The sequence below is a fragment of the Cupressus sempervirens genome, chromosome 3 (assembly GCF_028749045.1).
Source record: "Cupressus sempervirens isolate cs-2001-9-10 chromosome 3, ASM2874904v1, whole genome shotgun sequence".
NCBI classification, from domain to species: domain Eukaryota; kingdom Viridiplantae; phylum Streptophyta; class Pinopsida; order Cupressales; family Cupressaceae; genus Cupressus; species Cupressus sempervirens.
In genome coordinates, this window is record NC_143120.1 from 122,312,751 (window position 1) to 122,327,525 (window position 14,775).

Here is a 14,775-nt window from a genome sequence, read left to right on the forward strand (position 1 = left end):
ATTATCTCTTGATGGTTTATTTGCCTCCATTTCTTCTTCCCTTTAATTTTCTTGGGGGGGGGGGGGGTAGGGGAAGGTTTTATCGTCTTAGATGAGAATTACCTGAATAAATTATTTTGATTATCCTTAGAATTATTAGAATTTACATCTCTCCCATTGATTTCATTAATTGTAGAGTTATTTGTTCCATGAAGGTCCTTAATTCATTGCTTAATTGTTCATTCATGGTGGTAGTGAGTTTCCTTCTCTCCAATTATCTTTGGGTTGTTTGGTTATCTTGCATTATCTATCTTCCACAAGATGGCAAGAATGTTGCTATGGTACCACTGTAATGTTCATACTTGGGATTCACCCTTAACATGCTTCTAATTCCCACTCAGGATGTTAGATTTTTCTCATAACTTGTGAATATATTTTTGACTTCTTTCTCTTATAAATATATATAAGGGTTATCCCCTAACACCATATATGTTCACCAACAAATATACAAGTTCTAAAAATGTTTATATTCATATGTGAGAATAAGATCTATATAACTTTATATTCTCCCCATAATATAAATGGTACATTTATTTTTTTTAATTCTTATGTCTACACTTTTCTATATTCATGGATGCCTTTTTTAATCACTTTATTTTTATGTATTAAACTTTGATTTAAAACTCTATTTTAATCTCTTTATAATATAGGTAACATAAGTGATGGTAACTTACATTACCTTTTCTTATACTTTATCGGTCCTTGTATGATATATGATCATGATGTTTTATATACAAGTGAAGTTTATTTCTCCATTTTAATAGCCATGTCTTTCTATTATCTTTCATATACTTGATCAATGGCTCGTTCATTTTTCTATCCCAAGTCCCTTTTCTCTTTATCGAAATATTTCTCCATTTTAATAGCCATGTCTTTCTTTTTCCCTCCTATTAACTGAAATGCATACTATATCCCAAGTGCCTTTTCTCTTTATCGGAATGTGTTTCTATTAAAAATGTCCTTTCAATTTTATAATTTAATTTAAATTTAAATTTTATTTTATTTTTTATTGGTAAATGACTGAAGCTTAGATCTATTATTATTTTTTTATTGTAATTTTTTTTTTAATGTCTTAAGCAAATTTGAACCCAAGACCTCCCACATGAGAAGCTCACAAGTTACCATTGTGTTGTAGGCTTTTGCCTATTTAATTTAAATTTTTTTATTGTAACTAAATTAAATAAATAAGTTAGATAATGCTGACAAGATTAGATATAATTAAAGATAAAAGCTAAACAATTTTTTCTCCCCACTCCATTCGATTCATGAAGAGGTATATATCATACTCGTCGCAATTCTCCTCCATCATTAATAATAAGTCTGCAAATATGTGTTTCACTTTGCCTCCTACCTAGCATTAAAGTCTGCTACAAATCCACTTAGTCTATCTCAATAACCAACAACATTAACAAAATCAAATGATGGGTGTAAACCTAAAAAATTGACAAAAAAAAATTGCCTTTTGGAAAATGAGGATGGTGGCATGATCTGCAGGAGGCCCACGACGGCCAAAGTTGAGGAGAGCCACGTGGTGGCTGTCAGAAAGTAGAGGCAGAATGTGGTGATGCTATCAGCATTGATCCAAAAAGAATGATGGAGCCACAGGAATACTATGGATGGTTATGAACACAATAGGCATCATTCAGTCAATACAAATCATCGATTAAACAACCCTAAAATTGTCTCTTCTGGTATGCAACAACACCGAGAAGTCATAACATTTTGGCCACAATGCTACTAGGAATAAGCCTATCGGCTTAAAGATAAAATATATTTTTAATTTTTTTAAATTTAAATAAAATTAAACAAAATAGTAATATACTAACAAATAAATTAGAAATAATTTTTAATATTAAACAAATCATTCTTAAAATATTTAAAATTTAATTAGTTTTAAATAAAATACAATAAAATTATTTTTAATGATAAATTATTTAAATATATTTTTTTTTTAAAAATTACAACCATAATTTTTTAAATCTTTATTATTATTATTTTTAATCTTTAAAAAGTACTACTCTATTTAAATATGAAATACTAAATTAATCTTTTAATTACAATCATAATTTTTAAATCTTTATTATTAATTTTTTATCTTAATGAAGTACTAATCTACTAAATTAAACTAACTTATTATTATTATTAATACAACATGTAATTTGCTTTGATTTTCTAAATATTATGATTTAAACATATATAAATTTCAATAATAAATATCAACCACAATAGGTAGGGACTTGTGCTATCTGAGCTCTTGTCTATATTGTAATTTTAATTTTTGATAATGGACATTTTAGTTGATATTTTTGGAATGTGAGGTAGGTATTTTTGGATTATTTACATTTGAAATAGAAACAAATATAAAAGTGAAAAGTTAATTCAAACAAAACTCAATTTTAGTAAAATAATCTAATAAATAACAATTGTATATGAGAGCCACCCACAGTACAACGGTGAATTGACATGGCTTCCTTTGGAGAGGTCATTAGTTCAAAACCTCGCATTGTCAATATAAAAAAAAATTGTATATAGTATTAGCATATAACCAAAAGTTAGATTATTATATTATATTTACTAATTTAAATTTATCTTAGACTATCTACATACATACATACATACATACATACATACATACATACATACATACATACATACATACATACATACATACATACATACATACATACATACATACATACATACATACATACATACATACATACATACATACATACATACATACATACATACATACATACATACATACATACATATATATATATATATATATATATATATATATATATATATATATATATGAGATGATTCCCAACTTTAATAAACTATATATCATATTAATAATAGAATATTTGAAACTAAAAATTAACCTAAAAAGTACTTTAAAATGCATCTATATCACATTAAGCAACTCTATTATACAAAAGTGTTGAATATATATCTACATATGATAGTGTTGGATATGAATAATTTTTTTGTAAGAATTAGATTCTAATTCTAATTCATTTTTTACAAACAATTGTCTCTTCCCTTATCATTACCCCATGTTTCAATGCACAAGCTTCACAAATATTTCCTAAAAGGTTGAGCAACTATTAATTACCAAAATAAGTTAGGTAGTGGCATGGGAACATGTCTTTTGATATATTTTGACAAACTCTATTTGAACTACTTGTTCAATACCCTCTTTAGAAATGGAGGGAGAATATACAAACCACATGGTTCATAGTAGGAAATTGTCCCATCTTACAAGAAGAAAGATTCCCTTTCCAAACTAACACGTCATTGTCTCACATTTCATGCTTATCATCAAAACTATCCTCTACATGATGCATTAACAAAGTAGATGACCCACATTTGAGAAGTGAATATTTTCCTATGATAATGTATTGTGTTGCACAATATTGGACATCATTCCAACTAACATTGTAACACCCCTACCATATTTTTTTGTATAGTTTCAAATTATAAGTTTTCATCATAGATATTTACTATATCTCACAATTGGCTAACCCATTGCACCTCGTGTGGTGCAAGAAACAATCTAATGGAATGAGATGTCCTCTTGCATTAAGTTTGTAAGTTCTCAAATGGCGGTTGTTTCTTACTCTACCCAAAATATTTTCACAAGATTTGCAAGATCAATGGTACGACATTTTGACTAAATTTTTGTATTGTTTAATCTCTTAAGGTTAAGTAATATAGTATTCCTTTAGAATAAATAATAACCTATCAATGCTTTCTACATGAACATTTTGGATTGCATTCAATGATCCATCATCAAGATGACAAAGGGAAGTGTTTCTTGCAAAAACCATTAATATTGTCTCTTGGCACCATTCCTAACCAAAAGGTTAGCACAATTACTTTTTGCATCATGACCTATGCTCTCGTCCAAGCCCTTTTGATGTTCGAATTGTATTGGATAGTGGAGAGATTTACTATGAATGCATGGCATAATTGTCATTTTGAGACTTATCATAATTTTTCATGTGCCTATCCAACTACATAGCTTACATGCATTCTCTTGTTCTACAATTAATCCTAAAAGGATCTAGATTTTATACTTCATGGAATGTTTTTTAGAACAATGATAGTCTCTTAATTGTTGGAAATTGTAATGCAAATTTCAGTAAGGCAAAGGATTTTTCCAAATGAAATTACTAGTTGCCGCTAGTGGCACAACTATAAATGGTGGGTGTATGTGAATTCCTTTCTATTGGAAGTAATAAAAATCACTCAAACTTAGACAAACTTGGAATATTGTCAAGCATAATTCTATCCAACACATTTTTCTATCAAAATATTTCAACCATGCATTCAAAATTAATTGGTAATGCCTTAATCCACTAATTTCACGTAATCTTAACTCTACATGCATAACACTATTGGTAGGAACTTTGATTCTTTGCATCTCTTGTTTCTCATAGAAAAATAATAATAACCTAGTAAGTTAAGAACAACCAATGAGAAAAAGGGGTAGATGATATAAACATAAATTTAAACATGATTCACATGCACCCTCCTCTTCTTAGATGAAGTTTGATTAACTAATATTTGTTTTAATAGCATTAATCCTAAAATTTTGATACTTGAGTTGATCTATTTTTTAATACTTTTCCCTATTCATAACTATACCTTAACCATTGAACTAAAAGGCAGGGACTCAAGCTCTATTAGAGCTCTTGTTAGTGTAGTTGATTGGTCCTAAATGAGCTATAAAGAGTCAAGTCTTGTTGAGTGCATGACTCTAGTACCATAAGAGATGAGTGTGAGATTGTGCACTAGACAGAATTAGCTAAAGAGATTCTACCTCAAAATTATTCAAAGATGTTTGTGAAAGAATATTAGTGTAATTAAATAAATGTATATGGATGAAGTTTAAATGAATATATATTCATTAATGTAGTGAAATTGTGATAGATTAAGTATTTGAGAATCAAATTTATGAAATATGTTTGTGAAGGAAAGATAAGTTTAGTTTAATTAAATATGTGTATATGGATGAATTTTAAATTGAGATATGTTCATTAGTGTAGTGAAATCATGATAAATTAACACATACTTGAAAAGTAAATAATAGGAAATGAGTATTTAGTTTTAGAAATTGTGGTTGAGAGCATATGTTAATTCAGTGTATATTGTTAGGATTAACAAGACATAAATAATAATTATATTTAAATATGTCCAATATCAAAAAATAATAAAACACACAAAACACAAAGATTTTATGTGGTTCACCCAATCCCTGGGCTACATCCACCAAATAATGAGTCCAATATTTTTATTATCCAGTGATTACAACTTTATTACAATATGTAATCCATTATATCTCAATACCACCTCAAGAAACTACTATCTCATCAGACATCATTAAACCCATAACCTTAAGCCATTTTATACAATCTTTTTTTCGCTTACAAAACTAGGGCTACAATAATTACATGTCGGCCTTGGAAAAAAAAAACCAAGAGAATAGCCCTTTTTTTTTTTTTTTTGCAAGTGTACAATATTGCCCTAATAAATTGCCACAAACTAATGTAGATTTAGTTTTATAATGTTCAAAAATGATATCTTCCATGTGCTTGTTGATTGAGAACAATAAAAATATAATTCTACTTAGGTTTGATAAGCATTGTGTATGATATATGTTGTGTTTTACGGAATGTTTTACATAGAGCTATTCTATAATTTGAAAGATTGATTTCTATTATGTGTTGGCATATTATGTTTGTGTATTTTTGTGACTTGTTTTGCACCCCTATTATGTGTTGGCATATAAGGACTAAGGATTTTGAAAATGCCTAATGGAAGATATTGAATTGCAAGGGCCAATTTTTCCATAGAACCACCTTGTTTACTATCTTTAAGACCATTTGAAAGTGATTGAAGAAACAAAATTTTAAGTATGTAATTTCCTATATGATTGAGACAAAATTGTTTATTCCCATTAATGTTCGAATTTTAGTTTTTGCTATGAATGGATGCCCTATTTAATGTAAATAATATATGATTTCTTGATGATCTTTACATAGTCATGCCAAGAACCATTAAAAGAATCTAGAAGGATCATCGTCGTCATTCTTTGAAGTATCATCGCCATTCCAACCAACATAAGCCATCACACTTCATGGATTTTTGTTTTTGTTCTTTGTGGCTTATTTTTTATATTACATGTCTTTCTCTTTATAGTCCCATCAAGTTGAAAATTAAATACTTCAAAATTTCTAGTATATATGTTGGGCAATGTCTATACAGCCACGAAAATGCACTTTCATATGAAGGAGAGGACTTAGTTAATTTTTTAGAAAGTTAGAAAAAGCAATGTAAAGGAAGTGCATTTTCGTGGCTGTATAGCCATGGGCTATCACCCATTTTAGCATCCATAGTTATAACATGCTTATGTGTTATTTAAACCTATTTCCTTAATCTCTTTTTCAATTATCTTGAAGTTGTCGTTTATTAATTCCCCATATTTTTGTGGACTTATCTCAACTAGGACATCATCACATTTGTAGTAATATTTATAAAGTTTTATAACGTGAACAATTGTTTAAGTCTAACTTCCTTAGATAGTTCCTATACTCACAATCTTCTAATCTAAGTATATTTTACCTTGATTAGTCATTTCCTTCTCTTATAAAATCATTTCTTACAATTATTGATTATTCCCAACTTTTATTCTCTTACATCTGCTTGTTGATTCATTTTTCTTTAAAATTTGATTCACAAAATTTGGTTCTCTAAATAATCTTGCACTACCATCTTGTTGGGAGCAACTCCTAATGCTTGAAGCTACATAGCTAACTACATGGTTATTGTTTGCTGACTTTCTTTCTTTCATTCATGCAACTTCTTTGTCATGCCTCAATGAGTCCCATAAAGTCATCCTTTTTCTATATAGCTTATTAAAAATTATTTTTAAAAATAATAAATTTTAATTGCTTTTTAAAAAAAATTTAACGATATTACTCTATCATGCATAACTTGTTTTTTTACAAAAATGACCTATTAATCTACCTATTATTGTACATTCTAAGTTTTCTTAGCTTCCAATGTTATGTTTTATATATCACTATTCTCAGGCCGCTGTTTTTGCAGATCAACCCTTGACATACCCAATGGACATTCATTACCATACTCCCTCTCCTCCATGACCCTACAAACACCATCATAGTAGTACCAAGCAACCTTATGTTGTATATTCTCATGCATTACACACAACACAGTCATTGTTGTGCCTAAGAAATATACAATCCATAATTTCTCATGAATTGAGGCAAAAATATATCATCCTTGGGGAAAACATTCTTTATCCCTTTAGAATTCTAGGGATGATATGTTAGCACATACAATTTGTTCCCATGATTTTCATAAATTAGGCTAGCATTAGAAACATGAGGTGAGAAATCCCAAAAACCCATATGCAAAGTCACTACCAAGTGTACTAGATCACTAGCTCCCTTGTTGGGTCATTCATTCTCATACAAGGTTGTTGGGACCTAGTGAATATCACTTAGGTTTTATCAATTCACCAGCATTTTTCTAAAATCCAAACTCCTTTTTACATGTCCAAACCACTCACAAATTTGTCTTCCATTATAATGACAATCTTCATTGCCATATTAGTCATTATAAATTAGTGGAATAACAATCAAGAAATGACTAAAGTTAGGGTTGTTCCTCCTTTGTCATCTTCAAGAGCTTCACTTTTTGATGTTCAAGTGGTAGGATCTTTATTGTCTCCTCAAGCTTTTTCATCTCTTGGAGCTTTATCATATGATATTAGGACTTTTCCAAGTAGTGGATCCAAAGTTATAGAGGGTGGTTTATATTTTGTCAAGGTTTTTTCTCTTTTTGGGGTGTTGTCATCTGTTGGGGTTTCATCATCTGATAGGGTTGTGCATCCTATTGGGGTTTTGACATCTTCTACTTTTAGGGCTTCCTCTAGATCTAGACTGGGTTCCCAATATGGCATTGTTGAGGGTAGTTTTGGTGGTACTACATTGTCTTCTAGGGTTTCCCTATCTGCTAGGGATTCACCATATGCTACAAGGGATTTTGTTGTTGACTTTGGATCTCTTCCTGGTTGTTTGTCATCTGCTAGGGCATTATGGTCTATTTGGAATTTTTTTTCTGTTGGGGTCTTTGTCTGTGAAAGTTATTCTTGTTTGTACTCCTATTGCCCTTAAGATTTCTTTGAAGGTTGAGGAGGCGGCTACAAACAAAACTTATGTTTTTCTTCTTATGTTCTTATTTGTAGATTTAGAGGTTTGTGGACACGTTTTTCTCAATAGCACGAGTGGGTTTCCCAAAATTGGGAACCAATATTATCAGGTACGACTTACATTATTTCAATGATATATGGCTACTTCATTGCAAAAATTGAGATTGTGGAAAACCAAACTAAGATTTTGTATTCTTTAACTCGGATGATAAGCATATGTTGATGATTAAACCTTGACATTCTTATTTCAATCTATTGTTAGAACTATTTAGTAGGATTTCTCTCTAGTGAAGCTTCCCAACTTTCCCCTTCATCTATGGTTGGATTCCATCCTTGAGGAAGTGGGTGAGGCTCTTGGGGATTTTCTGATGATTGCTAATGAATCTCTTGATATTAGGCACTCTACTTATACTTGCATTTTGGTTGATAAGGATGTCTAAAGGTCTCATTGTTGAGATCATGATTGATTCTTCTTCGAGGTCTTGGATTCATCCACTTGACTATGAGGGCAACCCTTTCATATGTCCTAGATCTTTTAAGATATGTCATGTGTCAATGCAATGCAAGATGGAAACAAAGAAAAAATTGTTTGGCAGAATGGGGTCTCTTCTTAACATTACACAGTTTGGAAGAAATCTGTCTCTTGGGCAGTTGTCTAGAGTTTTCCATGTTCTAATGTTGTTGATTCTAGTGTGGACTTGGTGGTTGACAACTCTCATGACACTTATGAAGATTTTGCCTAAAGTTTTCCATATGTTGCTACTAATGATTGTCCTTCATTAGGCATTTTTTTTCTAGGTGAATTGTTGTCTATATTGTTGCTACTCCCATTGGAAGTGTTCTTCTTGATCAGGTGAATGGTGTCTCATTGCTAACTACTAGTTTTGGCACTTGCTCTCTTTATCGTCTTACTTTTCTTCCTCATACTTTTTTTAGTTGTGTTATTTGTGTTGGCCCTGTCAAATCTTTAAGTATGTGCAACCTTCTTAGATGTATGTGATTCCTACTACTACTAGTCCTTCCTTGGGATCTTCTATGCCTTCCTAGGATGAGGTTTTTTATATTTCAAATTTGATTTTTTGGTAGAAATTTGTTGCTAGGGCAGAAGAGGGATGGACAATAATAAAAAGTAAAAAATCGAAGTCTTCTCAGTCCTTGTTTAATATGACCCTTTGTTCCCATAAAGGAACGATGAAAGGGAAATCTTAGTTATGTTTGATTGGCTTGGACTACACGTAGGTTTTCTTTTTCTTTTTCTTTTTCTTTTTTTATACAACATCCTATCTTTGTGGGGAAAGCTTGTGTGGCTTGCCCTTTTTCCTTGGTTGATGATACTAGAAAAAAAAGTTATCAATTTCAAAGTACGTGTCTAAATGAAGTTCAAACCTAGATGCATTTGAGATGTTGGAAGATCATAATAAATTGATGGTGAATAATACATTGAAATATATTAGTGATGTTTTAATGAATCCCATAAGAAAAATGAATTGTAGGAAAGTCATGGATGGCATTGGTTGTTACTAGTGATTAATTTGTATTTTGTTCAACTCCTTATGCAATGTAGATAACATGTGGGGATTGTCAAGAAATATGTTTTGTGCACCTTACATAATATACTTATATTATTGTAATTGTGGTCTCTTGAAAAGTAGGGAGACACATTGATGAGATATTTTGAGATTCCATTTGAAAGTTCATCCTATCGCTCAAATTCTCCCACGACAAAATATTTTCTATTCAAAAAACATTTGAGGGTCTAAATGAAACATTGATGTAGCATCCTTGACTAGCTAACTATAGCCATATGAATAATCTTGTAAGATAAATTATTGTGCCAAATTTGAATGTTTGATTTAACTAGGTGAACTCCTTTATTGTGATGGTCAAAGAAAACCTTGGAAGAGTGAAGGTACATACATAACCAAAAGTTGTGTTGACCAAGTTTAGGCTTATAGTTTTGGGTCAATGATATTGAAAGCTTGTCCATATTTCCCAATTTTCCCATTTATTATTGATTAAGTGCTTGAGATTTGGACACATTGTTTTGATGGAATTCTATAACAAGCACTTGTCAAATCAACTATAAAATTGCAAGAACAAATTGCATTAAGAAAGGTTCATGTTGTTAGATTAGGCTCATGATTGAAGATATAAGATCAACATAACTAACACTCTAGATCCATATTCATGCTTATATTAGTTTTTTTCTCAAAAGAATTTCTAAAGTATAACTTATTGAGTCTATTCAAAGGTCATAAGTCTGAAAATATATTCTTTGAATTGAAAAAGGGCCCATTTTACTTTGACGTATAGAGTCCTCTAAGAATAATTGAAGAGATAACATGTATTTAAAGAAACTTATACCTAAAACATATAATAGACATGCATTTTTCCTTTGAATAAAAGAAAACTTATTTTGTCATGCACAATTATTTGGAGTTACCCTAGCCTTTATTAGGTTAAGTGCATATGCAAATTAGTATGAATAATAATTAGCAACCCTAGCATTTATTATTTCGTTACGAGAAGAGAAGAGATTTGAATATTTTTTTTATTATTTTAATTTGTCATTTTCTCCTAACTATAATAATATCAAAATTGATTTATTCTCATACATTCATATAACACATCAATTGTGCAAAAATTTAATGACGTTTTATTGAATTTGAAAGTTAATTGTCATTAATTTTGAAATGACCAATGGGTTACAAACACTTGGCGAAGCAATGTTATTTGAAAACAATTTCCTCCCTTATAAACATGTACATTCTTTAGATATATTTGTAAAGAAAATAGTTGTTATATTGTAAAAGTAAAAAAAAAATTGAGTAAAGGCAAAGTAATGTTTTAAGTTATCATAAAATGAACATTAATTTAGTACACGAGACTACTTTTATAAGAACATACTAGAAGAGATCATGAGACCACTTTTATACAAGCATATTGAAAGAGATTACGACAAAGTTAGTGATGAAGCCTCCCCTTTAAAAGAATTTCATCAGGGAATTGCTATTCAATTCTACAAGACTACCTCAATCAAATCTAGTCATACATTCATATAACAATCAATTATGTAAAAATTTAATGACATTTTATTGAATTTGAAAGTTAATTGTCATTAATTTTGAAATGACCAATGGGTTACAAACACTTGGCCAAGCAATGTTATTTGAAAACAATTTACTCCCTTATAAACATGTACATTCTTTAGATATATTTGTAAAGAAAATAGTTGTTATATTGTAAAAGTAAAAAGAAAATTATGAGTAAAGGCAAAGTAATGTTTTAAGTTATCATAAAATGAACATTAATTTAGTACACGAGACTAATTTTATAAGAACATACTAGAAGAGATCGTGAGACCATTTTTATACAAGCATATTGAAAGAGATTACGACAAAGTTAGTGATGAAGCCTCCCCTTTAAAAGAATTTCATCAGGGAATTGCTATTCAATTCTACAAGACTACCTCAATCAAATCTAGTAATATCCACTTTAGAGTAGACACCACCTTCCTATTTAACACAATGGGATTAAGACTACAAAACTTGGTTTTTGATTTGCTGAAGCTGATCTAGTCAAGTAGTGCATTGTACCTCTCCTTCCACCCTCTAATGACTTCCTTGTAATTCTTGGTAATCTAGATTTTCCTTCCAGCTAGGTTACCTATTGCTAACTTTTATTCTAGCATCTGCTTTGTTGAGTATAAAAGACTAGTTAATATCTACAAAGATTCTTTTAGAAGCATAATATTTATCTTGAATCTGAAAACCTAAATGTCTAATGCAAAATTTGAGCTAAAAAAGTTACATTGCAGGTAGGATATTACAGGTCAAAACCCTAGCTTAATTAACTATTGAGATTAATGTTTCACTTTCGAGTTTGAGTTTCTTGCTCAAGTTCAGCCTTATAGACTTGGCAGTAGTATAATTGCGATGTACTGGTGCATCATTCTCTTGAACTAAGATTTGTTTCCTTTCAGCCAATTGAGAGGTAGCGAGTACGAGAGGACGATGGTAAGATAAGAATAAGTGTTTATATTAAGTGAGCATTATTTTCAGTGGAAGAACCTAGCAGGCGGTATTCATATCAGATGTACTACCCTGTTTCGAGCAAAACAATGCTAATACAGTATAATGGGGATATCTACAGATCCAGGGTGGATTCAATGGCAAATTTTATTGCACATATGAAAATCAAGGGTGGTTCTTTAGATTGGATTAACTACAAAGTAAGGATGACTAGCAGAGATTAGAGTTTTCCCACAATATTTGACCCAGCAGAAGAAAATCATGATACATTGAAGGAAATCCTAGATTGTTTAAAATAATTAACTAATAGAATATAGAACCATCGAAACATTATGTTGTGAGTCGATACAGCATACACACGGTACATTCGTTACTAGCTACAAAGAAAAGATAAAAAATCACTTAGTTTTGGCATTGAATAGATTGAAGTTGACCTCTTATAGGTGAGAAGTTTAAGGGCAGAATTTAAACGACTCTGATCTCTCTATGTTTGTCAGAATTAAATACTGATTATAACAAAAATTTATTAAAGTTGGGAGAAGATTACCGTCAATTCTACAGAAGAGACTCAGATAAATTTGTGCAGAGTACTTGACTGGTTTGTTCAAAGGAAAAGACATCATACGTGGATCAAAACAACAAATGGAAAAGATTGGCAATTCCATGAAGAGTCGTCCAGATCCACTGAATTGTTTCCCCAGTCTTCTATTCACTCAAAGTTTTGTCAAAACACTCTCAAGGGATCCACCTCACATGTCTGTTTCATTTGGCTTCATAATCTGCAAATTTCTCATATCCGTGTTTAGCAAATTGCCAAGGCAAGAAATGGCATCAGTCTGTTGGTTTATAACCTGCAATTTTAAAAATGAGAAGTCAGTAATCTTGGATACTGATAACACAAAAAAATATCCATACCACTGTAATTCCTTCACTTATTAAAATGCCTGCAAAAAGAGCTACTTTTTCTGTTCAACAAGAATTCAACCTCCTGCATTTCACCCAGGCATTGATCGTCAATTTTTTCCAACTCAAGAGACAATGTGGCAGCTCCTCTCGGGCGATCTTGCATTTGGTTTATTGATGAAAGTGCACGTACCCTCCTCAGTGATTCTGCTCCCTGACATTGGAACTGGTTGTAGATTAGCAAAGTTCAGCTTCCACATCAAATATATATTATAAAGCTATGAAAAAATTAATATCATCATTTCCGGCTGTAAATTTTGCTAGAGTATTTCAGATTTTCTACTGATTCCCATATAGACTGAACTTTAACATGATAATGCACGTCAATAAAAAATGCAATTTTATCATAGCTGTACATGATCATTTACTTACTTGTCGAGAAAGTGCAATTAATTTTTCTCCCAAGAGAGCTTCTTCTTTTTCTGTTGGTAAAAAAAGAGCAAATCCTTCCAGAGCCTCGACCATCCTCATAACCTGAATTTTGACAATAGTAGATCAAAATGACACTGCCCAACTTTCACGAGGAACCATAAAAAAAGTTCAAATAATCATCAAAAGGAAAAATCAGAATATTAATAAAATGGACTGAAATATTGAGAAAGTTTATCCCATTTACCATTGACAAAGGAACAGACGTGGACATACCCTCACCTTTTTTTGGAAGACCCGCAAAGAAAAAGCAAACCAGACATATAGCTAGGGGTTAGTATGAAACTGATTCGTTTCTCTTCATTCTCTGCTTCGAAGCCACAAGCTTCTAGTTTCAAAAAGTCAAATTCATTCTGAAAGTCAAAAAATCAGAAATCCAAATTCTCGCTAGTGTTTAGAAAATTTCTATAGCAAATTAGCAATTGAAAATCTAGATCAACGGACAAATCCCTCCAAGCCAAAAAATCAGGACCAGATCAGATTTGTAACTACATTTACCAAACACTTAAAAATAAGCAAACAATTCTTGACAAATTAATTACTAGGTTTGTCTTCATAGTTGGGTTTGTCAAAATAGTTTCTCAGTTTTGATATTTACAATTGCCCTGGTTGTAGGTGCAAAACTGCGATGATCCAGAAACATGTGTAAAAAAAGGCAGACATCCAAGAGAAAAAATCATTCATTTTCCCCCTCATTAAATGCAAGAATAGACCAAAATAAACATCTTTTTGGCACGTACCCTACATTTTACTTAAAGTATAATTCAATGTAGCACTTGTAACAATTAAACACTCGGTAGAATATAACATCAGCTTTTCACAGTACACGTCTTTGCCCTTTACCCCATATCCATGTCTCTAAAAGCATTTCTAGTATGCACGGAATGCATATTTCATCTTTATTTGTGTCGGGGATACATTTCAACACGGCTTGATATTCCCATCTACATCTGAGATGTCCCTCGACTGTCCTTGGGGTAGCGAGACATCCCCATGAGGTTTATTGCTCTCCCTCACAAGAATATGGATTGATCTCCATTGTGGGTTCTCAGCCTTGCACCTTAGGGA

General features: G+C 31.1%; 1 protein-coding gene across 4 annotated transcripts in view; it reads right to left on the bottom strand.

Annotated features, from left to right (window-relative positions):
* Positions 1–12,704: 12,704 nt before the first annotated feature.
* The window catches only part of LOC149565077 (nuclear pore complex protein NUP54-like), a 143,805-nt gene continuing 141,734 nt past the window's right edge, over positions 12,705–14,775 (bottom strand). The window contains exons 7-9 of one of the 4 annotated variants that reach the window (XM_089817011.1): positions 13,651–13,752; positions 13,301–13,432; positions 12,705–13,166 (exon numbers count right to left, since the gene is read on the bottom strand). In XM_089817011.1, coding sequence (XP_089673137.1) covers positions 13,065–13,166; positions 13,301–13,432; positions 13,651–13,752 — 336 coding nt within the window. In that variant the 3' untranslated portion in view covers positions 12,705–13,064. Of the gene's footprint in view, positions 13,167–13,300; positions 13,445–13,650; positions 13,753–14,775 lie in introns of all 4 variants that reach the window. The other 3 variants (XM_089817010.1, XM_089817013.1, XM_089817012.1) reach the window with 3 other exon arrangements.